The 26,100-nt window shown below is 39.2% G+C and overlaps 1 protein-coding gene across 1 annotated transcript in view; it reads left to right on the top strand.

Annotated features, from left to right (window-relative positions):
- The first annotated feature begins 13,960 nt into the window (after positions 1-13,960).
- Positions 13,961-26,100, top strand: part of LOC108672890 (phenoloxidase-activating factor 2) — a 40,770-nt gene continuing 28,630 nt past the window's right edge. Inside the window, exon 1 of the mRNA XM_018160646.1 lies at positions 13,961-14,216. Within this exon, the coding sequence (XP_018016135.1) occupies positions 14,199-14,216 (18 nt within the window). The 5' untranslated portion in view covers positions 13,961-14,198. The remainder of the gene's footprint in view (positions 14,217-26,100) is intronic.

The raw sequence follows: 26,100 nt of genomic DNA, 5'->3' as shown, positions 1-26,100 counted from the left end.
ACTAAAGAAATAGGATCATGGCCTGTTGCCGATTCTTGAATTTTTCGTGATTTGATTCACAAGGGATCCAGCCTTTGTAACCCGATCTTTCCATAACTGACGATTGATTGAGATAGCTGCTGAACGGACTTATTGCCTGGTCCGTAATTTGCTAGGCATTTTAAGACTGAACATATGCTCCTGCATAGCTTCGTCTAGGACTCTAGTCTGTTCTTGAAGGCGTTCATACTCGGAGCGTCAACGATGCTCATGCTATCAGGGAGGCTGTTCCACATGTCGGTGACTCGAAACGAGAAGAAAAGTTGTCGCGTGGATGTGTTACAACGCAGTTTTTTTAGTTTATATCCGTTGCCCCTGGTGTTGGTGCTTGTTTCAAATTCTAGTAATCCTTCTGGGACCTTGTATAAGCCATGAGTATACTTATATGCTTCAATGAGTTCCCCACGCAGACGTCGATAACTGAGGCTTGGAAGCTTCTCAATCTTTAATCTTTCCTCATAGGGCTTGCCTCTCAAGCCCGGAATTATCCTTGTTGCAAGTTTTTGAAAACTCTCTATTAAATTTTTGTCCTTTTCAAGCTTCGGTGAGCTATGATGAGCCTTAGATAAATTATACCTAGATAATGCATGAGAAATAAACCCTACGTAAATTCAGTTAGAACCACATTCGCACAAAGTAATAAGACAGTAGAATGAAAGTTTTAGCAAGGATTAGGAGCCTGTAGGCAATGTAGAAACATGGACCAAACGCTGGGTCGCAAGTCAGGTATACTAAGCGAATTGCTTGGCCTGCCGGCCGGTAAATCAGATGTGCGCTAGATCGTCACCTGGCAGCAAGCGAAGGCATCAATGTGTTCGAAAGTGTCAATATCTTACATGAGATGGGAACTTTGGCACAAAATGTATGAATGAATTGAATCACCTCTCAGGCCACCGTAATAGAGCTGGATTCAAAGCTAGGAATTACTCGCAATCTTGCATGTGGAGATTTTATGATAAACTTTTTGTTTAATAAATCTCTTTTATTATCTTTAATATTATGTTTATTATATTATATTTATATAATATTATGTTTGTTATGTATATATTACATATATTATGTTAAATATATCTATAATTTTTTATCTTTCCATTTAGAATAATTCATAGAACAATTCCACCGCGTCAGGTAATAATTCTTGCAGCTCATGTCCACGGAATGGCTTACTTATCTGATTTGAAAATTCTTGCTGATTTCTAAATCCCAATACCTCACGTGTTGTCGAATCAAAATCTTCATGGAATGGTTCAAATAGCAATTTCATTCATATCCAAATTCCAGGCAGGTAGATTTCTGGTCAACGATCGGACCTTTTTAGCGCATTTTCTCATTTATGGAAAAAATGCACTATTGTGATCGCAGTGTCCGTCCGTCTGTCTGTCTGTCCGTCCGTCCGTGACTTCATGTTTTCGTCGACGAGAAAATGCACTCTCTGTCACTCACTGCAGTGAGTAATGAGTTATATTTTTTGGGGGGTTTTGGGCTCCTAATATTGACCGAAGAACAACGATGAACATTTCAGACAAGCCAGATAAAATGATCATGCAGGTGGTCAAATTTTTCAACACACGTGGCCCAATGAATGGCGTCATCTTGTTGTTTCCGATCCAGAAAACCGTTTTGGAAACTGAGTTTCTCAGTCTAAGACGAACGTTCCTATACAGTCAAGTTGTGTACTCATATCGGGCTTTATTATCGGCTTCGGCCACGTGAATGTATCTTCAAGAAAAGTCACGTGTTTTTTATCACAATCGTTTGAATTTAGTGAAATAAACTTAGTTGATTTCTAAGTTTTTGTTCATGAAAGTGTGTGGTATTCAACAAGAGTATCACGAAATTTAAGGTGGGAGCAAATTTCAACTCGTACATTTCACGAGCTAGCAAGTCAATCCAAGTTGTTTTTCCTCTCACAAATACTCGTGTAATTATAACTACTATCAATTTTTACAAGAACCAACTTTAATATTACACTTCTAACTAAAATTAAATGTAAATGATAAAATATATAGGTACACCCTATCATTAGCATGATGAATCTGAACGAACATGATTTAGTTTTTGTTTGAAAGTTTGCACCAAATTCTATTTATATCGTGCATTCAACAATACCCATGAGGTGCTTTCAAATATGATGATGAATCTCCCTCTATTTGCCACACGAATTAGAAAACAGCGTAAGAAAATTGCAGAAACAATTACTTACCGATTAATTTATTTATTACTTATCACCTATCTAGCACCAGCATATGTATTTTAGCCTCATCTATACCGCATTTCATTATTTGCCTTGAAGCAAGGCTGGTGCGACTGTTGGGGCAGACATGTTCCCCGATGGTGGCTCACCGACTACGGCAATTTATGATGGGGTAATTTTCGAAAAACAACAGACTTCTCTGACTTGAAAATTCTTGCTGATTTCAAAATCCCAATACAACACACGTAATCAAAGTGAGATCTTCTTTGAGTGGTTTAAATGGATATTTCTCTCACGTTCACGAGCGTAAACATGGTACGCAGATATATGAATGATCCTACGTACTGGTCAACGATCGGATCTTTTTAGCGCATTTTCTCATTCATGAAAAAAATGCACTATTGTGCTCGCCATGTCCGTCTGTCTGTCTGTCCGTCCGTGACTTCATGTTTTCGTCGAAGAGAAAATGCGCTCTCTGTCACTCACTGCGGTGAGTACTGAGTTCTATTTTTTTGTATTTGGGCTACAAAATTGCCCGAAAAGTGAGTAGAACAAAGACGGACATCTTAGACAAGCCAGATGGAATGATAAAGCAGGTAGAATTTTTTTTCTACATGCGTGACCCAATGAATTGCGTCGCCTCTCGTTTCGGGTATCAGATTCTGAAAGCCCTATGTGGAAACTGAGTTTCTCAGTCTCAGACGAACGCTCCTACAGTCAAGTTGTGTACTCTTACAGGCTTCGGCCAAGTGAAATTGTCTTTTAAACTTTTTTATATGTTTTTGATCACAATTGTTTGATTTTAGCGAAATAAATAACTAAATTTCTAGGTTTTTATTAATAAAAGTGTGTGGTATTCTACAAGAGTATTACTGCGAAACACAAGGTGGGAGCAGAACAAATTACAGCAGGTGCATTTCATGAGCCAACAAGGCAACCCACGTGGTTTTCCTGTCTGAAAAGCGCGTGTAATTTTATGTAGCAATATTTCTAAATACCGAATTTAATTTTGCACTTTTGACTAAGGTTAAATGTACATGATAATAAACGTACACCCAAATATTAATGAGACAATTCCAAACTAACATTGATTTCATTTATGTTTGAATTTTCACACGAAATTTTATTCCGATTGTGCATTCAGCATTATATTTGAGGTTTCTGCTAATTTGATGACAAATCTCTCTCTTTTTGCCACAGTTAGAAAACAACACATAAGAATTACAAAAATTAGTATTTCCTGATTGATTTAGTTATTATTAATAACCTATCTAGCACCAGCATGTGTATTTTAGCGTCATCTATACCGCATTTCGTCTTCCACGCAGCGCCGGACCTGCAGTTTACCACAAAATAAAGTACCTCGTCTCAAAATCAGCGTCCTGCATCGAGCCGTTCCCTCTTGCTCCCGATGGCTAGCACCTCAGACTGCCCTACCGACCGCCACAGCGTCAGGCAACTCATGCGCTCCAGAGCTGCGTATCTGGGGCGCCAGTACGGCCATCAGCTACGGCTACTCAGGCAGAAGCTCAACCACGTGGTGAGTTTACTCGATATTTCAGGATTGTTGCGTGTAGGAGAAATGTGCGCGTTTGTTGATGGTAGTTCCTAATAAATTGCAGTATTTTCTATCTTAGGAGTACAATTGAAGACTAATTGAGGTAGTTACATGCTAAAGTTACTCCATCTCCATATTGATTAGGTTCAATAGTACTTAATGTAAGGAGTGTGCGTTTTGTTAAAAAGTGACTTGTCAATATTTCGAAGGTAATTTTTATAATACATGATTTATGCATTTTCGCATACATTCTTTGAATGTATGATAACCTCTGATCACCAATGCAACTATTCCTCGTCGATTAAATCGTGAGACTGGTTTCAATATCTAATGCTAGCTGTATTACTGCAAAATGAAAATTAAAATATTGCATATATTCAAGATCATATATCAAGAGTTCATTCCGTGATAATTGAGTCTAATTTATTGCCTACTCGCTCAAGCCTTCCTCGTGATATTTACTAAAAATGATAATATTAACTTTCGCAGCATCGGAATGAATTGCAAGACCTCCAGGAGCGGCAGCTTTGCGTTCTTCTGCTGATGCGTACACTGCTGAATACACCTATAAGCAAGCTAACTGTGGAAAATGCACGGAAACTCAGCAAGGCGCTGCATTTCTTGATAGAGGAAAAACCTTTAAACCAAGACCTAGACCCATTCGCCGGCGTCAGTCCAGAAGCTGGCAAGCTGCATTTGTTCATCGCTGAAATCATCAAAATAATTCTTCTGGCTTTCAGCCACTCTCGATGCGCCGTACTGACTCCCGAACCTCTATTTATTATCGGAAATGAAATTGCAAACTTTGGATATGACATTCTCTGGAAACTAAGATCAAAATGTGATCCTGAAATAGCAAAGCTCGCGGAGCAGGCGCACGACTGGTTTGGTTCAGCCGAAATGCAATACAGAGCAATGATACATTTTTGTGGGTTGATTACCGGACGAATTCATTTTGAAAATCAGACTCTAAGAGAAGATCTGGCCTCAGCCCTTATAGCTCCCGTCTGTCTTGAGGAGGAATGCCCTATTTGTTTCGAAAATATAGGGGAAACAGAAGGCTTCTCTGTGCTGCCAGGTTGCCGACACTCACTTTGTTTGTCTTGCGCAAGGAGACTCTACAGTCTAGATAATGAGTAAGTATCATGAGATTCCATACAACCGTCGAATAACGTATGTTTTCTGTTTATGTATTAGCATTTAATTGAGCATATGCAATTCATGGTGAAGTCACAGGCTCGTGATTTTGTAAGCTAAAGTGCTGAATACATTGCTTTGCGTTCCAGAGACTGAGAAATTGGTGTTCTATGTCTAGATTGCACTAACTCAATCAATGTCCCCTCCATTTATTTCATACTAAATATTGTCATATGTATTTATTTATTGTTCTGCGGGTTGACCATCCATAAGTTCCACATTATGAACCATCATCGCTTCCGGCCTTCATGTATATAATATAATAATGTGAACTTAACGTTTCTCCATCGTGCAGTACTGTCTGTCCGATGTGCCGAGGCCAATCGATCTATTGGCTTAGCAACAAGAGCCTGAGAGACTGCCGACGATACTGCGCTTCTCTGACATAATATTTGCAGCATAATTTGAACCTTGCATGGGAACCAAATAAAAGTGTTCGACTCATGATCCTCCTTTTTCAAATTCCTTTGTACAAAAATGTATACATTTAAAAATTGGTTACGATGCCCTCCAATTCATGATCTCTGTTTCATCATTTCTGAACAACTCATGCCCTGAACTAAACCAAATACGTACATTTGAATGGTGTGCACGTGTAGGTGGTTTCCTATTTTTTTCTGGATTAGTGATTTGCTTGAAATTTTGGACTTTTTAGTTGAAAATCTGAAAACTGTCCGTTATGTCAATTTGTGGTCATTTTTCCATAATATGCGTGATGTTTCAAGCGGAAAATTTAGTCTAACATTTTTGTAAATAAATTGCAGAAGAGCCTTACACTTTGACATTTATGTGTTGTTTCAGTACGTTTTCCCAATAACTTCCATATCGGGATATTCCCTAGATTAAAAATTTAGTTGCATTGTAGGACTCGTGAGGTATTGCAAAACCCCGGGAGGATAAAGAACTTCTTATCTTGAGCCACGTCAAGTCAAGCCGTTAAATCACTTCAAATATTAAAGAAGTTTTCTGTGTTTTGAACCCGGAATCCAAAATATTTGAGGATATTTGAGCACGTATCCACAATGCCCATCGCGTCGGGATATTACCTGCCTTCTGAAAAGTGATATTTTCGTGTCCATTCATGAGGCACTGTGGGATGGGCTTTGAATTAGAAAAAAAGTTTTGCATCTAAACTAAATTTGCGTTGAATTATCTTATACGTAAATTAAAAAAAATTAGAATTGCTTTAAATTTCCAGAGAGGTCGAATGAAGGTTTCTTCGTGGCATTCGGAAGAATCATTTTTATTGCGCGCTAGTTAAATTCGAGAATTGTTTGGATCGTTGGCAATAGGATTACTCTTCAACTGGCGAAGAGAAATCTTAATGCTAAGAAAATTCCGGAAATGTTTGATCCAATTTGGGAATTCCCTTGCTAGTTATTGTCAGCTATTCAGAATTAAGCTGCTTGCTTATTTAAAAGTTCACAGAGTATTTTTTTGCTGAAAATCGAACCCACTTCAAAATAAAGGGGTTCACTGAAATTTTCTTTGCATTTTGGAGGTCATTAATTTCTCTCCATCTACCGTGAAGCGCAGATACTCTTAATTAGCTTAAATACCTTGCAGAGCTGCAGAAATTCCTTGATAAAAGAGAATTTTAATATTTTTTGGAGACTCTCGTTTCGTACTTAAACTTTATGCTCGTTGAAAATAAATATTTCAAACGGGATTCCTAAATCTTTTTTCAGCCGCCATGATGTGCTTCTCTATTTTCTTTTCCATTCTCTGTTAAAATTGTACAAAGATTGCCAGTAAAAAAGAAAGAAAATTAAGAAGGAATGGTTGAAAAATATTCATAGTTTTTAACAGTGAAATAAATGATGGATTAAAATGCACAGATAGAAAAATATCTCTGACCAATTTTTTACATCCAATGCAAAGGCGATGATGGATGGTCTCAATAAATTATGTCACTCGTTTTCAATAAACTAAATGATTTTATTACAAACTGAGAGTCCCGCAAAACCAATTTATTGATTTATTTCAAAGGGAAAAGATGTATGAAAATCTATATAAAAAATTATTGACTTATGATCTAAATTCGTAATTACTGCATTTAATAATAGGGACGAGCGAGGACATTGGAACAGCATTTTCTTCTAGCGATTTTAATTCATCGGCAAATCCAAGATAAAGCCTGGAGTTGAATATAGAGCTCGTTATTTCATGAAAACCTAAAGCTCAGACCCATGGATGAAACAGATTCAAGACACAAACGTAGAGAATTAATGAAAATATCGCGAAGGAAAATGATCTGGGAAATGTCACAAGAAATGGAGTTGAAAATGTGCTTTGGTATGCCATGTAGGAATAAACATTCAATGTTAAAGCAATCTAAGACGATATTGTAAGGTGAGACAGAGCCTCATCTCTACACTGCTCTACAAAACGTAGCTGGACGCATCCCGAGAAATTATATGAAATCTTCTATGTTAAGGTTTGGTGTCATCGTATTCGTTTGATTACCTCTTACAGATGCATGAATTTGAATAATTCAACCACGTTGAATACAATCCCTGTATCTATATACCCAGTTCAAAATATTATAATCACTTGTTAGCTTGAGTCGCGAGTTAAGCAGGAATTTAAAAGCAGAGACAATACCACAAAAATTCACCACACCTTTATAAGAGAAAACGTTTCGGAGTCCAGCTCCATCGTTAGTTCATAACACAAAATTCTGTTCAGTTCTGTTCCACCTCATTCTGCTGTACGTGTACATGCCGAGCAGTGCAACACCTCTGTATCTGATACTGAGTTCAAAATTCTAGCTTCCACATCCAGTGTTAGTGATCTACGAATTTTAGAATCCCTGTATATATTCAAACAGAAGCCTAGTCTGAATACCGCTTATAGCTCCTTTCCTCTTGAAATAGTAAATAGATAGGCCGTTTACTAGCGTTAATTTCATGTCTTATTTATTTATTTTCCGTTTTGAAACCTGACAGTGCATTTTACTTTACTAATTGATTGTATTTGTGTTTCTAGGACTGAACTTTTTCTGAACAGAATTTTGTGTTATGAACTTACGATGGAGTTGGACTCCGAAACGTTTTCTCTTATAAAGATATGTTTAAATTTTGTGGCATTGTCTTTGCTTTTAAATTCTTGCCCAGTTCAAAATTCTTGCCGTGACCAAGGCCGTTCGGCGCAGGTACCTTCGCAAACAGGTCGACCTAGGCAGTCAATGACGAGTGTAAGTCGCACGCGCGCAGTTTGCGGACGATTCGGTCGGGCAAGGCGGTGGCCTCGGTCGTTTTGTAGCGGGCATGTGCGAATGTTTCGGTGGGTATTGGACAATGGATAAGCTTGCTTGATATTTGCCTTGAAGCAACGCTATATATAGTGCGATTGTTGGGGCAGACATGTTAACTCGTGGCTGACTCTTCGACTACTGCGATTTCTGAAGGTGCATTTTACGCAACATAACCAACTTCTCCGACTTGAAAATTCTTGCTGAATTCAAAATTCCAATACCTCACACGTAATCAAAGTGAGATCTTCATTGAATGGTTTAAATGAAGCGAAAGCATGATAGGCAGATTTATAAATGATCATGCTGGTCAACGAACGATCGGACCTTTTTTTGGATTTGGACTCACAAAATTGACCGAAGTGAGTAGAACAAAGACGGACATCTTAGACAAGTTAGATGGAATGATAAAGCAGGTAGAAAATTTTTTATACATGCGTGACCCAATGAATGGCGTCGTCTTGTGGATTCGGGTAAACGATCCTAAAAGCCATTTTTGTAACCCAGTTTCTCAGTCTCAGACGAAAGTTCCTACAGTCAACTTCTGTGCTTGTACAGGCTTCGGCCAAGTGATATAGTGTTTAAAATAAAGTCAAGTGTTTGTAATTGTTATCGTTTGTTTTTAGTATGATTAAATTAGTGAATTTCTAGTTTTTTTCATAGTCGTGTGTGGTATTCTACAAAGGCATCGCGAAACATAAGGTGGGAGCAGAGCAAATTACAGCAGGTGCATTTCATGAACTAGCAAAGCAGCCCACGAGATTTTCTTCTTTTCAAAACGCGTGTAATTTTATGCATCAATTTTCATATATGGCAACTTCAATCTTGCTTTTTTCACTAAGATTATAATAAGTTGTAATAATATGCTGTAAAAAATGTACCCCCAAGTATTAATTTGCGAAATCTGAACGAGCATGGATTTAATTTTGTTTGAATTTTTGCACGAGACAACATTTAGATCATGCAATCGACATTATGATAAGGGTATTTGCAAATTTGGTCATCACTCTCCCTATATTTGCCAAATTAGTCAGAAAACAGCTGAGGACAATTATAGAAAAAATATTAACCGATTAATTTAGTTTTAGTACCAGCACCAGCATGTGTACTTCAGCCTCATCTATCCCGCAGTTCATTTTCCACGCAGTGCCGGACCTGCAGTTTACCACAAAATAAAGTACCTCGTCTCAAAATCAACGTCCTGCATCGAGCCGTTCCCTCTTGCTCCCGATGGCTAGCACCTCAGACTGCCCTACCGACCGCCACAGCGTCAGGCAACTCATGCGCTCCAGAGCTGCGTATCTGGGGCGCCAGTACGGCCATCAGCTACGGCTTCTCAGGCAGAAGCTCAACCACGTGGTGAGTTTACTCCATATTTCAGGATTGTTGTGTGTAGGAGAAATGTGCAGTTCCTGATAAACTGTAGTGTAGTTGTTGAAGCAGTTCCTGATAAATTGTAGTATTTTCTATCTCAGAGGTGCAATTGACAACTATTGGATATGTTAAATCACATGTTAAAGTTACTCAATCTCTAAATTGATAAGGCTCAATAATACTTATAAGGGATGTCTGTTTCATTAAAGGGAGGCATGTCAGTTCTTCGGAGGTCTTTTTTCCAATACATTCTTTATTACTCGTAATCTGAACCTCTCTGAATGCATGAAAGACTTTGATCACTAATGGTATAATGTCTCGTCAAATAAGTCGTGAGACTGACTTCACAATTTAGTGCTATACCTTTATTAGAGCAAAATTACATTATAAATATTGCATTTATTCAAGGTAATCAGTCATAAAGGAAACTTTACTAGTGCTTATTCCGTGAAAATTGAGTTTCGTTTACTTTCTTCTCGCATGAGCCTCCCTCGTGATTTTTATTGAAAATTGAGAATAATAACTTTCGCAGCATCAAGATGACCTGCACGACCTTCAAGAGCGGCAGCTATACACTGTAATGCAGATGCGTGTGCTCCTGAACACGCCTCTTAGTCAACTGACTGTGAACAAAGCACTGAAACTCAGGAAGGCGCTTTTATTTTCACTCGAAGGAGCGACTGCCGATGCCCGTTCATTTGAAACAAAGCTGTATATGGACATCTTTATAATAACCACAACACTTCTTCTGGCATTTAGCCACTCTCAATGCTCCGTAAAATCTCCCAGAACTCTTAAATGTGTCATATTCAAAATTATTGACATAGGCCATGACATACATGATGTCCTTCGCCTACAAGGTGATCTAGCACTGTCGAACCTCGTGAAGCACGAGTACGAAAGGTTCAGAATTGCCGAAGATTTAAGCACCTCGATGATATTTTTCAGTGGGTTGATCACGGGACGAATTGATTTTTCGTATCAGCCTCTGAGGGAAGACCTGCCCTCAGTCCTCACCGCTCCTCTGTCCTGTAAAGGACAGGAATGCGCTATTTGTTTGGAAAATATAATTGAAAAAGAAGGCTTTTCAGTGCTGCCAGGTTGCCGACACTCATTTTGTTTGCCTTGCTCAAGAAAACTCTTCAATAGTACGTGAGTACCAAGAAATTCCATCCATAACGTATGTTTTCTGTTCGTATATTAGCATTTAATTGGGCATATGAAATACATAGACGTAGTCACAGGCTTATGATTTTTGAAAAAAACAAATGCGCTAGCAGAAGAACATTGCAATGCGTTCGAGTGACCGATGAATAGGTGTATCATACATGGATATAGCACATATATAATCAACATCAACCGATTACATTTGTTACTGAATATTATAATTTGTATTTTCTACTTATTGTTCTGTGTGATGACATCCATAAGTTGCACATTATGAACCCTCATCTCTTCCGCCCTAAATGTAAATCTGTTATTTTGAACTCAAATGTTTCCCCATTTTGCAGAGTTTACTGTCCGATGTGCCGATGCGTAACGTGGTTTTGGCTCAGCAACAAGAACTTGAGAGACTGCCAACGATACTGCGCTTCTCTCACATAATCTACGCTGCGTAATTCGCATCTTACTTCCACCCCAAGAAAAAATGTTCGGCTCATGGCAATTCTCGTTCTAGTTCTGGGCCTATACTTTCAAAAAAATTTGAGAGATCGTAAGTTCATCAGCCAATCATTGACGGCCTTTCAAGCAAAATCCACCAATCATAGACAAGAAAATAGAGCGTAAGTACTAACGTTCACTTAGCGAGCTTTGAAAGTATCCACCAATCATAGACAAGAAAATAGAGCGTAAGTACTTACGTTCACTTAGCGAGTTTTGAAGGTATGGCCCCTGAAGTATGCAAATTAATGCATACATTTAAAAACTGTTAACGGCGGGCTGAAACTCGTGATCTCTGTTTCATCGTTTTCATCTGCTGAACTTAACCAACATTTATTGCATATCCCATATTCAAATGGCTTGCACATGAAAATTTATTTTAGTTACATGTCACTTAGGATTAATGATTTACTTGCAATTTTGCAAGTCTTAATTGAAAATTTGTATGTGTTCATGTTGATAGCTGATTACACTGTCAGAAATAGTATTAACTTTCAGCACTTTTCTCGATATGCATTTTGTTTCAACACGGAATCTGATTCATTGTTTTTGCTTTATCAGAAGGTTCAGTAAAGCATTCCACTTGAATATGTATGAGTTAACCCTCGAATATGTATGAGTTAGCAAAGGATTAATATGAGTGCGTAACGTCTTCGATATTTCATTGCTTTTAATTTTAATTATAGTGGTGGAATCATGAGCCGTTAAAAACGGACGTGGTACTAAAATGAATTAAAAATTCACAATGCATTTTTAATTCGATACTACGAAATTTTGTTTGAAAATAATTCATATACCGAAATGGAGTCCAGTTGAAGTTCAATAGTGACCAAACGTGAATGAGACTTTTTAAAACTACATTTATTTGATTTAAAAATGAATAACGAATTTAGGAAAGCACAAGCCGCATCAATTTCCGTGATTATACCGGGCAACGCCGGGTTAAGCTGTCAAATGATAGGACGTCACATGCCTCAGGAAGCTCTGGGTTTTGAAGAATGGGATAAAAATATTTAAGAGATATCCACAATATTTATCATTCTGGGATACTTATTACCTATTGGAAATGAGTAAAATTTTCATGTTCAATATTTAGATAAGGATAGCCGAGATTTGAATTTAGTAATTAAAAAGTCAATCGACCTAACATTTTCATAGAAAGTATTCTAATTGGGCATAAAAAGTATTCAACATTACAAGTTCATAGCGAACAGTGAGTGATGTGAGAGCAAACAGGATGTAGGGAGACAATGCAAAATTATTTTCTTCTAGCGATTTAGATCTATCGACAAATTATGATATGAACCGAATAGTTGAATCCTGTGTTCTTTATTTTATGGCAGGCTAATACTATTCATATGAAATTCATGGCTCACAGCAGGAAGGCTCACTCTTACAAAAATTATTTAAAAATTGAATCGAAGGAAAAAAGATTCAAGACATAGGGCTAAGAATTAATAAAAAAAATATCCTAACAACAAAGGTGTGGTGGATGATGGCACAAGAAATGAAAGTTGCTAGGGCATATTCAATTTATAAAATATTATGATGAATTATCACATAGAGATGATATATGAGGTTAGATGAAACCTCACCTCTCGTACCCCGAGAAATTAAGCTTAACGCCAAGCATTAGCGTGTAGCAGAAACTAGCGTGCAGCAGAAACTAAAGCACGAGACTGCAACTCTGCGTACTACACCCACAGTCAAGCAGAACCTGCAGCGCAACTAACAGCTACAGGATCACCACAACTACCATCAGCAGACTCACCACAACTACCATCAGTAGACTCACCACAACTACCATCAGCAGACTCACCACAACTACCATCAGCAGACTCACCACAACTACCATCNTACCAGCAGCAGGCTCACTAACACAACCGTTACCAGCAGCAGGCTCACTAACACAACAGCTACCAGCAGCAGGCTCACTAACACAACAGTTACCAGCAGCAGGCTCACTAACACAACCGTTACCAGCAGCAGGCTCACTAACACAACAGTTACCAGCAGCAGGCTCACTAACACAACAGCTACCAGCAGCAGGCTCACTAACACAACAGTTACCAGCAACAGGCTCACTAACATAATTTTATTCAATATTGACTGAAACATCGTGTTTCATCATTTACTCAGGACTTACTGAAAAAGTGGCGATTAATTTTACGTGCCTTAAACAATATTCTATATTCCATTATTTATACCTAGTGTGAATTTGAAGTTTCATTTTGATCCAAATGCGGTATAAAAACGATAATTTTCAATTTGAAATCAATGTGCAGGTTATTCATTATTGGGATTGCTAGGCACAGTCTCGAATACCCGGAGTTTATTGAACGCTAGTGGAAACCAAAGTAAAACCGCTTGAAATTATCGTATTTTTGGAATCTCATGTGGCTTATTATACTGTCGGCATGAATCTGTCCCATCAAACAAAAATCTCGAGTAAAACTTACTATCCACATCTGCTTATGACGAACCCTTATGAGGGCAAAATTTACTACTGCCACCAATCGGAAAGTAACAATCAATTCTTTGCACGTGTAGAAAACGAATGCAGAATTGCATTCATTCTGTACTTCAAGAAGCATGTTTTATGTAATTAACGTGCAGTGTGATTAACGAAGCTTTGATAGAAAACGAGTTATCAGGATGGAACTCAGCACAAGACGCACGCCAGACGCCAGTGAGTGTCTGGACGCTGTCGTGAGTGGTTAAGTTCAGCGGTGCGGTGACTGTCGCTCGTCACCACTTCAGATTTGTGAACATTGTTGATGCTTTGCCGAGAAAACCGATGCAATACAAATCTAAATCTCGTAGCTAGAACTCTATTTGTTAAGTAATCAGAAAAAGGATCGCAGTAACCGACAGGCGACAATTGAAACAATTTATTGAAGTCTCTTGAACTTGAAGCGAAAATGAATAACTTTGTCAAGGTAAGTAAGCCACTGAATAATGTCCGAACTACTGAATTAAACCCATGCAAAGTTCAATTTTATCATCTACCACTAACTATCTTCTTAACGCCCTATAAGCCATATCTGACCGATTCAATTTCGCCGGCTGTATTTGACCACTATTTTGATTTGTTGCATCCTCGGTTATGCTCTGCCCTGCAAGATAAACTAAAATTAGGTTGCTAGCTAGGTACTGCAAAATTTGTTCTTTTTTTCAACTATTACCAGCTGGCATTTCAAGTGTATCTATTATGACTTATTTCATTCATTGAATATCCACATGATGTGTTACACTTGATTTAATTCATGTTGTTTCAGGGATAAATTTTGAATTTGTTCTAAATCAACTTCAAACATTGTGTCGAACGAGATTCTTTTCAACTGGCATGCTTGCTTTTTTTTGTGCATGAATTGTTATTTTTATTTGTTCGACATTCCCTCTAGTCGGCTCAACCTAAACTGTAGTAGGAGTACATTTTTCAGTGCTAACTTTAAGTTAATGTTCATCTGAGAGCAATGTTTCAAGGTCCTCGGGAGTCGGGATGGTAATTATTGGTGCCCAACCTAACCGATCGCTTCCCGACTGCTGTGGGCAACGCTACATGACACCTTGCTGTCCCTACACTAGTCTTGCCAGTCAAGTCATTATTATGATGATTGAAAAAGCCAGCGCGAAGGATGAAAATGTAAAAATGAGAAATTACAACATTCGTGCAAACGCAACTTGGATAAACAAAAGGAGGATAGTACGTTATAATTTTAATTCAAATAGAAGACGACTTCGATAGGTTTCGGCACAACTTTAGCAACAGGTATATATATACTCCTGTGGACTGGCGCCGTCATAACGATGGACCCCATCGTAAGTCTGCTGTTGCAAAATGAGCTCTCCCGTAACACATCAGCCACAAAATGAACTCTATTGTTATACTGCTGTAGCAAAATGAATCCCACCGTAGCATATCTGTAGCAAAATTAACCCATCATAACACTGCTGTCGCGAAATGAACTCCACTGTATCACTCTTCGTCCACAAAGGGAACTCGCCCTAAGCAGCCAACAAACAAATATCAATGATTAATGTGTATGAGATGAACTGCACAACAAAATTTCCAACCGCTACGAAATTTCTTCAATTATTTCGTTCGGAATGTGCCGTGACGTAAACTAATGCTTGAGCAAGGCAACTACACTATGTGACACCATCTAGTTACGTGTACTCATACCCAACGCTGCTCGACGAGAAAATTTTTCCAGAAACTATGTTTTATCCACTAAAACTTGTTCATGAACGAAAATGAAAAAAGGGATTTGTTTTTTATTGTTCGATTGTATTCGATGGTAAATATTTGAAGTATTTTTCGAACAAACTTTGAAGTAAGGTGGGAAAACGCTCATGTCGCTTTTTTTACGTCGTTTATCATATAAAGCAGTCGCGAAATTCTGTTTTTTGATTTTAACCTTCGTAACGGCTGTCATTTCAGTACGAGTACAATTTCACTGCAGTACAATTTCATATTTTCATTGCACACTTGATGTGCTAGTGAAATTGGTAAATTATTTCTTCGAAACGCACTCCGTGACCTTAGCTCAGAATATGCGATTTCTGCGTGGCATATTTAACCCGTCATCACCAAACAAGGAGGGCAAAATTTTCAAGTTTACGATCTCGGAGGTGACGGATGTCATGACCACGTGGCGGCCTCCTGCTGAGTGCTGACCAGCGATGCCGCACCTGCTCGCCAAAATCACGACCCAGCCCTAAAATGTGACGCTACTCTCGCGTCGTGCAAACCTTTTCCATCTAAAAATAATCTCTTGATTTGGCCTTCAGTAAAGTCAAAAAATCCTCTAAATTGTGAAATTGTTCCCTAAGTCCTGCGGCCATGCATGCGCATTTATTTGCTATTCAGATTTGAAAACATTGAGTTCGTTAAGTTGCATGCTTAGAAAAAAACAGTCCAGTATCAGTCAGGACGATGTCTCTTCCTACATATTTTATGTCTATTTCACTACATCCACGAGGAAATATTTTGATCAGTTTTAGTTTAGTTTTTATATGAGTGCTCGTTGGTTACCTAAATTTATTTACTTCATTTATTCTTCCGTACTCATTGACCAACTTTGTAAATGCGCAAGGAAATTGGTGTTATAAAATACTTTGAAAGTATAAATTTCATATTCAGTATTGGTTTAATACTGTGTCCGTCAAGACACTGAGATAAACTTAGGAAACAACAACAGTTCATCACTGCTCACAAAATGAATTAGTTGACCTAAGTTGAACAAATTTTCTCTGCCATAACACTAAGTAAAGTGAGCTCAGAAGAAACATACTCGGACGCTGTCGATTGTACTGCTGCAGGGCAGTCTGGGTGTGCAAGCAGCGCTCCCGCGCCTGCACTCAAGTTCCCAGCGTGTCCTTTACGCGACGTAGATATTCATTCATGGAGAATTTTAAAAATTGTTTGACAAACCAGGCGGAAATTCGATGGATGAAGGTGGCTAAGAGAAGCTATACCTGACAGAAAACCTATTACTGGCAGGAAACCTATTCCTGCAGAAAACCTATTCCTGGCAGAAAACCCATTCCTGGCAGAAAACCTATTCCTGGCAGGAAACCTATTCCTGGCAGAAAACCTATTCCTGTTGGCAGAAAACCTATTTCTGGCAGAATACCTATTCCTGACAGGAAACCTATTCCTGGCAGAAAACCTATTTATGGCAGAAAATCTATTCCTGACAGGAATTCTATCCCTGGCAAGAAACCTATTCCAATTTCTGTGCGACAAACAGATACATTGGTAAAAATAATTGTGTATAAATTTGTACTGCACAACTCGTAAATAATCTAATACTTTATTTTGAACGTAAATATTCAGAGCAAATAAATAAAAATATTATTTATATTTTATTCAGCGCAAGATTCCTGACTAAAACACGTACCAAATATTTCTTCAAACCAGGTTAGTCGAGAGCCAGCATCGAACTAAATTTACTACGTTGAATAAAATCAACTAGAGTTCGTTTCCTATGACACACACTTAGGGGATAATATATTTGACAAAAGTACGTTAAGAATTTGAAATGTAACATCTTTTGTCATCGCATACCTCCTGGCACCACAACACAATGATCGTTTGTAGGTAACGCTAGTAGCATTTAATTCACACAATGTGGCTGTAAGTATTTTATGTAATTCAACGTGGTTGAGTATGTTTACTGCTTGAATTTCGCTGCAATCATAAAAGTTTATGACTAGCCTAAAAATGTTGGCGTATCGCTTTGAAACTCTTAGTATCTTAGAGTTACTGAACTAAGCTGTAACCATCATAACCCAACTGACGCACAAACAAAACGCGCGGTGAGGCGCTATCATATAAATTTTGTTGTTTGTTTATTTTATTCTATCTTTATCCAGCATTTTTGCGTGCTTTTAAATGTAAACTCTGGCGTTGTGCGATCTCTTCTTGTCGCTGCTGTTGAACACGAAATAAAAAAGAGGATTAACTCAAGAGACCCAGGAAATGCTTAAAATATATTCATTGACATTCGCGTCTAGAGACTTGAACCTCCGCCACTTGATGTTTCGGCGAGTTTCTTGACAAAGACGGGGAAAAAAGAGCGGCCAGATCCTGATATTTGCGTCCCTCAAGGACTTTGTTCTGAGAGCCAACGAGCGCGCAGGAAAGCGATGACCACCGCCCCGCAGCGGCTGTCCACAAGGTCGCGCGCCCATGCAAGGCCGTAAATGTCCTGCACCCGATTAGTTACATCCTACTAGCCACCTGAAATGGCGATCAACTGTTACTCGTACTTGCTCTTACGATGTACGATCAACTGTTATTCGTACTTGCTTCTCTTGCTTCTACGGTGTACGATCAACTGTTATTCGTACTTACTCTTACGATGTACGATCAACTGTTACTCGAACTTGCTCTTACGATGCGAGAAAATGTCTTGTTTTTACACGCATGGCTTCTTGCGACAATCAACAGACTGGAATTTATTCGTCATGAACAATTTTTTTGGCGTTACATAAACCATCCAATACTGTGAAGCATTCGGAAAACGATTTCATGTCATAATTTAATCAATGCAATTCAATTATCCAATGTAGAATGTAGAGGTGCAATTGTAAACCTGAAGTATTGTTGTTCTGGTGGAGCTCCTGTTATTATCAAGCATACTAGGAAGTCAAATAAGTGTTGCGACATTTTAGATGAATTCTGCCTGAAATGCAGGCTTTTCAGCAGAGGTTAGGTGAACTGGCTAACTTAGGGGATGGTGATGTGAACAGCTCAAGCTTGAAATGACAAGGACATCAATCGGGACTAAAATTACTTCGTACTCGCCAAATTTTCTACTATGTTCGGTAAAAATTTACTCGTGTGTAGTGCTCTTCAAATAGATTCCAAATTGATTGCTACTTCATTTCAATCTTTTGATGGGATTGCTTTTTTTTTGTGGTTTTCAAAGTCTTGAAAAAGACTAAATTTTCGAAGGAACACCCCAAACAGAAACTTTTACAAAGAAATATGAACTAAATGTAACAAATTAACTCTTGCAATTCCTCTGTTCTTGTAAGAAATATTTTCCCTACGAAATGAGTGTGGCCTTAGTCCAAATACCGCAAGACGCGCGCCAAACTAACTGCCTCCAACATTGTTCTCTCTCATCTCTGCATCGACTGAGCTGGACCAGAGATTCCAATAAAAGCAGCGCTTTGTTTTCCTACAGGAAAACGACACGCATTTCTTGACCCCCTCTGACCTGCCTGCCAAAGCTGGGCCGATCTGTCCAACGCTGCTTGACAGATGATCGCTGCAGCTGGTCAAACTTTTTGGCAGTAACATGCATAAATCTGTCGTTGCAGCTTGACCATTGTGTGGCAGTTACGTGTATCACTCCGACTCAGCTTGACCATGTTGTTACGGCCTTGTGCATCAGTCGTCGTAGCTTGACGATGTTGTGACGACCTCGTGCATCAGTCGTCGTAGCTTGACGATGTTGTGGCAGTATCGTGCACCAGTCATTTAACTGCCCCGGTAGTCAAATGCATTACTAGTCGTCGCAGTGTGAACATGCCCCGGCAGCTATATGCACTAATCATCTCAACAATAACATTAAATGCATCCATGGCAAAAGAAGACACCATTTGAAGAGCCGCGAACATTTATAATCTTGCCATTTAATTTGCAAGATATTTTCTTGGTGCTAATAAGGTAGGATGTTGATGTTTAAGGATGTGTTGATTAATTAGATAAAGAATTTATTTTCATATAAGCTCGACGTTGATGACGAGACAACACTGCACACTAGCATGAACTGCCTCTACCTCACTTCACACTAGCATGACCTACCTCTACCTCACTTCACACTAGCATGACCTACCTCTACCTCACTTCACACTAGCATGACCTACCTCTACCTCACTTCACACTCGCATGACCTACCGCTAACTCACTTCACACTAGCATGACCTACCGCTACCTCACTTCACACTAGCATGACCTACCTCTACTTCACTTCACACTAGCATAACCTACCGCTACCTCACTTCACACTAGCATGACCTGCCGCTACCTCACTTCACACTCGCATGACCTACCGCTACCTCACTTCACACTCGCATGACCTACCGCTACCTCACTTCACACTAGCATGACCTCCCGCTACCTCACTTCACACTAGCATGACCTACCACTGCAATTCACGTATCAATCTCTGCTTGTCCACAATTCAATGCTGGGCTAACGCACCCAAAGTCCCTCTATTTAACCGTGCCCCTACAGCGTTCGGTGGCGCAGTGCAATAGGGCGGATAAGATGTGTTGCTCTGCAGTGTAATTACCTTCGCCTTGCAATCATTAATTACGTCCACAACCTGCGCATCTCAACAAGATCAAATCTCGTAGTTCAGGGCCATGCGTTAGAGATCATTGCATTTGAAGAAAAACATTCGTTCGTGATTGTGTCAAATTCTTCTATCACTGTTATTCTGTCTCTAATGCAATCATAATCTATGGCCTTATTATTTAGAGATGACCATGCAGATAATTCTTCACTCCGGCACGAGAGTTGTATATAATACAGGGCCTTATATTTGGGTTTATAACACATACATCTTTTTGTTGTGACTTTCTCTTGTATATTATTTTTTACGACCACTTATGACTTTTTAATTTATCTCTGAAACTTTTTGCACTCCACGTTTGTGCAGAAGGTTAGGTTCTACGCGCTTTATAACGTATTTGTTCACCGTATCCAAAGTCAATCTTTTTATTAGGTTTTATTTTGTTGTTGAGCTGAATGCTCCCCCTTTTTTTATAGCAACATGCCACTATGGTGGAGCTCTAAACTGATCTACTAGAGGTGCAAGTGCTTTTTCTTGACTTATTTCAACCTTTGAACTAGCTCTTGATATGTTAAGCTATAATAAAGTTATGAAGTCGTTCTTAGCGCTGATTTACATTATCTGTTATTCTATTTTAGATTTCCATGTACTGCCATCAAGGAATACAATTATATTAGGGTATTTACTAAACTGACTCTGACTTTAATTTTGGTCCGAGTGCTAACAAGGAATTATTATGTAGCTCCCAACGCATTAAGTGAAAATTATGGCTTTCCACACACGTTCGCGATACGTGTTAATGAATTGACTTCAAACATATTTAATTACTTATTCCGAATGATTATGAATAAATTGTGGTGCCTTTTATTTCATTAGACTAGGACTCTTTTATGACGAAAAGTTATTAACGTTCTGTCTGAGATTTCCTTTGTTTTCGGCTCGTAAAAGATATGTGTATTCTGTTTCAATATTTAAATATTTTTGTGTGGACTTGCATGCATTATTCTCAGTTTGATCATTTAAATAAGACAAGTAACTTTTATTCTTCTTTCGTATAATGTGACAGAAAGAACCAAATGTAGGCCTCTGTGTTGGACTAGGTTTGGTAGCGATGCAAGGTCGCGCGCTTTTGCGATGGACTGTCATCGGAAGAGACGATGACGACGACACTGTAGTAAAAATGTTGGCAACAATAGAATTCATCCCAGTCCAACTAGAGACAATCTTGGAGAAAGGTTATGAATATAATAATTTCATATGCTCATGATTAAAATAATTTTTGTCTATTTGGTGGAATATATTCTTATATAGCTGCTATTTACGGTCCGCGTGCTAGACAAGAACCACGGACCGCCTCTTGGCGACCCCGTCTGCAGGGCGTGTAGAGGAGTCTGGGACTTGTAGAACGGCAAGTGAATTGCCAGTGGCGACCTCGTGTGTACAATTAGTGATTGATTTGTTGGTGGTAAACGGAAAGTCTCAATTAATAATTAATTCGATTGCTACACGATTGATTGTTCCCTTCTGAATCAATCCGACAAAATACGTATCACAGTTAAATATAATAGAAATCTCAATTTTAGATTTTACTTTTTCCAACTTCGGGAAAACTAATATCGGCTGAACAAATTGCGACATCACAGAATATTGAAGTATGAAGACATTGAGTTTCTACACGTTCGTAAGCATTATGTGATGAAGTAATGAGAATCTGCGTTGAGGGATTTAAAACCAAGTGGATCAGTGTTAGTGTTTAAAACCAGTCACAACACTTAGATATGTCATTACTACTAATCTTACCACACTTTCTTGTAAATAATTTTGCGATTCAGAGCCTTCATTGTGCCTTCCGTTGTAAAAGGGGTCACGTATGAATTCGAAGCATCTTGCAGGCATGTCAGTGTTTCATAGGGTTAAGTTATCCCTTTTCCAAACTTTGGAAACTTAAATTCGACAATTCAGCGCCTTGAACTTCAGGAAGCAAGTGATTCAATTTCCTTAAAAGCTTGAGGTACATGATGTTCTGATATTACTCAGAACGTGATGGTTTACTTCTAGTGTCGTTTAATAATGGAATGAACTATAATACGTTTTCTGATTTAAGCGACACAGTGTGTCATGTCTATAGCGATTAAAAATGAGAACAGCCCACCGTACTCATGGGGCGGTTGTCGTATTTTAATTTGAGTAATTTAAAATACGACAATTGCCCTATAATTTAATTAATTTAATTCAATTTTAATTTGTTATTAATTTCTTCATTGTTTTTCATCCGTAAAGATGAGAAATTATTATGATTAATTTACAATTTCGACCTACATTTGCAAAATATAAAGGAAAATAATATTTAAGTATGAAAATTGTGTTCACTTTTGATGAATAATTTTATAAACTCGTGACAGCCTAACAGTCTGCAAATCTCCTAGAACGGAATTTTTATAACGATTTTGATATTTTTGTAGAGATCTCAATTTACCTTTATTTGGCTTCTTTGGCTTATTTCATGTGGCCCCAACTGAACTTTAATAATATATTCCATTCATCGACGTAAGGGTTGTTTTTAGTCATCTCGGCGAGACTCAGAGAAGTGAGTTTCAATGAGCGTGAAAATTTACCCAGCGTCACTAATTGGCCCAGCGCCGATGAGGAGGTGCGGTCACTGCCGTAAATTGATTGCTGCTCGTGAATGTCAGAGAAGCCTGCGATTAGCCTTCCTTCCATTAGCCTTATTTCGATTAGCCCTTCTCAAACGAGCGCTGCCTTGCCCTCCGCCTGCGTCTCAAAGCCTTGCTTGCTATCTGCGCTTTGTTTTATATTATTCAGCTGAATTTATCAGAGCTATCATTCTTTCTTGTAAAAGTCCATGGCAGAAAATGCGCTGATTAAGTTTGTGATTGTATTGTAATGGTACGTTAAAACATGACAATAGTAAAGCAAAGATGTTGGTGATCACGTTTTTGTGTTGCGAGAAGACCGTGGCACGCGCAGTGACATTAACCTGCATCTTAATCTAGGCATCGATTGCGCCATGCAATTCTGTATAGACATTTTCGAATGTTGCAATAATCTCAGGCAGTTGCATGTGACCGGGGCGGTGAAGTCACGATTGTCGCTGAACGGTACTAAATGACGGCAGTCTGATTGTTCTATCGTGAGGTGAACAATGTGAGTTATCAGGATGATCAAACCCTCATTGTATTCACTATACACTGTACAGTCGTCACATTTTTGGAGCCGCTAGTACCCTTTCTGATCACGATATATCACTAGCACACATTGTATAGATATAGAATTCGCATATAATAACATTTACATTTGGTACGTCTTTATTTCACTAGAAATATTTAAAGATGAATTAGTAAATATTATGACAAAGACTTACCAAACAGTGCGGGCACCGTGCTCTGACACTATAGTTGCAAGCCATTAACGGAGCCTGAAATTTCGATCCACCGAATCCTTACCTACGTTAATTCAGGAAATTTTAGTAGTTAGTACTGAACGCCACTTGCCTAAATACTGCTGATGTGTTAACTTTTGCGAAATCACTCCGGTGCAGATTGTGTGGCTTGCCTTTTATAAGTGAGACTAAGATAGCGTTGATCGGGTCTCGGTATCACCCTTCGTCGGGCTGTTGAACACCGATCGTCTACGCGATGTAGTCAGCGCCATGGTTGAATTAATATTTTTGTAATAATTCAACCATGGTCAGGGCACCGAAACAATCTGAGCCTCGTATCATGAGAGTTCATCGAGTAACATAAGTTTCGACAACAACTTTGGCACTCCTGCTCTATTGCCTGGCCCTGTCCTGTTTGACAACGGAACCGTGACTTCTGTTCTGTCGTATTGGAGATCCGTTCAACTGGAATACTGGACGCATGATCTCTTAAGTGGCACACGAGTATTTATTTGTAAGTTCTAAAAAGTACATGATAGTGATAGTGCATTCCTACAATGTCACATGTTAACTACATGTGTAAGAGATAGACACAAGGGATAATTTGCTATGTTGTTTTTCTCTTGGCGTTCACTGGTGTCTTGGAGTGACAGAGCCCCTTATAATGGCGATGCCACCAGCCATCACGATGCCAACAGCCATCACGATGCCACCAGCCATCACGATGCCAACAGCCATCACGATGCCACCAGCCATCACGATGCCACCAGCCATCACGATGCCACCAGCCATCACGATGCCACCAGCCATCACGATGCCACCAGCCATCAAGATGCCACCAGCCATCACGATGCCACCTGCCATCACGATGCCACCAGCCATCACGATGCCACCTGCCATCACGATGCCACCAGCCATCACGATGCCACCAGCCATCACGAAGCCACCTGCCATTGCGATGCCACCAGCCATCACGATGCCACGCTCGAATAGCCTGCTGCTCCGTGCGAAGGTTTGTATGCTGGTAATTGCCGCTGCGCGACTCTTAACCTCTGCTATCCTCTGGTGCTTTCCATCTCCACTAACGTCGGAATCTCGCTATAGCTTCTGGAAGGTAGCAATGACCTCAATTCCTGCAAGTTCGAGGTTTTATGAATTACAGAGAAGTGAGAAGCTAACGACGCGCTCTACGACTTATAGTTTAACTTGCAGTGCTCTTAGTTATTACTTGCGATGCAGGAAGCGCTGTTGAGCATCACAAAAATGTGACGGCCCTTGCCAAGCCTAAGATTGTTGATTGCATTGACATGCGCCTCGAATTTGCAAGTCTTTACTCAGCCGAGAAATTTGCCAGTTTGTGGAAGAGATTGCCAAATTTGAAGTTTTATTGTAGCTCATTTATTTGGTAATTATAAGAAAGGTGTCATTCTGTTCATGAGTTGGTTCTTGACTGGTCCTAAAGTCAACTTTTTTTAATTTATAGCCAAATGCTAATGCCAAATTTAAACTTGAAGTTACTCCTATACAATTTGTGACAAGATTGTGCGCCGGACCAAAAATATGACCTTACAATGTCACTATTTCAATTGACCGGAATGTTCACGTTCATATTTTTGTTAGGTTGTTAACGGGGACAGAATCTACCTTTCGGACTCCAGTATGCGTATTATGGGTAACACTAGTAAACATATTACATTCACTTATAAGCGATAAATTTTTTTACTGAACGGTGGGCGAACTGCTATGTAGAGTGCTGCCGTCCCGTTGCTGCTTCACCCTGACCAACAGTCGCGACTTGGAGTGGCCGGCGTCGCGCTCACGTCATCGCTCTTCCCGTCCTATTGGAGTTTACGAATGAGGCCTCCGAGTTTTGGTTCTTTGTTTTATAGATACTTTATGGAAATGAAATTGAATGGCGATGGCTATGAAATTGAAGCGATTGCTTGGTGTGGTACCGATTGCCTTGGACCTTACTCAGATAACTAGTAAAAGGCATTATGCTTAAATTCTTACACATTCATATGCTTCATTATGAATTTTAAAACCGATGATTTCGGACTAAGAAACACAGTTCATTCTTTAATTAATAACGAATATTTTTATTTATATTATCATTCACGAGATCCTTTTATGAAAAATTACTGTATTTTGTCGAACTAAGAAGTCAGTTGTTAATTCAAACAATATGCGATCTCATATTTAATCAGTAGATTCCTCCTCCAGCCAGCAGACTCCTTCTTTTGACAGCAGACTCCCCTTTAGCCAGCTGCCTTCTCCTTGAGCCACAAGCTCTTCATGAGCATCAGACTCCCCTTTAGCCAGCTGCCTTCTCCTTGAGCCACAAGCTCTTCATGAGCATCAGACTCCCATTTAGCCAGCTGCCTTCTCCTTGAGCCAAAAGCTCTTCATGAACATCAGACTCCCCTTTAGCCAGCTGCCTTCTCTTTAAGCCACCAGCTCTTCATGAGCAGCAGACTCCCCTTTAACCAGCTGCCTTCTCCTTGAGCCTGAAAACTCTCCATGAGCAATATACTCCCTTTAGGCCAGTGCATTTCCCTGCAAACCAGCAGATGCTCCCCTGAGCTAGAGGCGCTTTAATGTAACGGC

Source organism: Hyalella azteca, unplaced genomic scaffold (assembly GCF_000764305.2).
Source record: "Hyalella azteca isolate HAZT.00-mixed unplaced genomic scaffold, Hazt_2.0.2 contig13248, whole genome shotgun sequence".
Classification (NCBI taxonomy): Eukaryota; Metazoa; Arthropoda; class Malacostraca; order Amphipoda; family Hyalellidae; genus Hyalella; species Hyalella azteca.
Note: the sequence above shows the minus strand (reverse complement) of the source record. Positions and strands in the feature narration are given on the sequence as shown.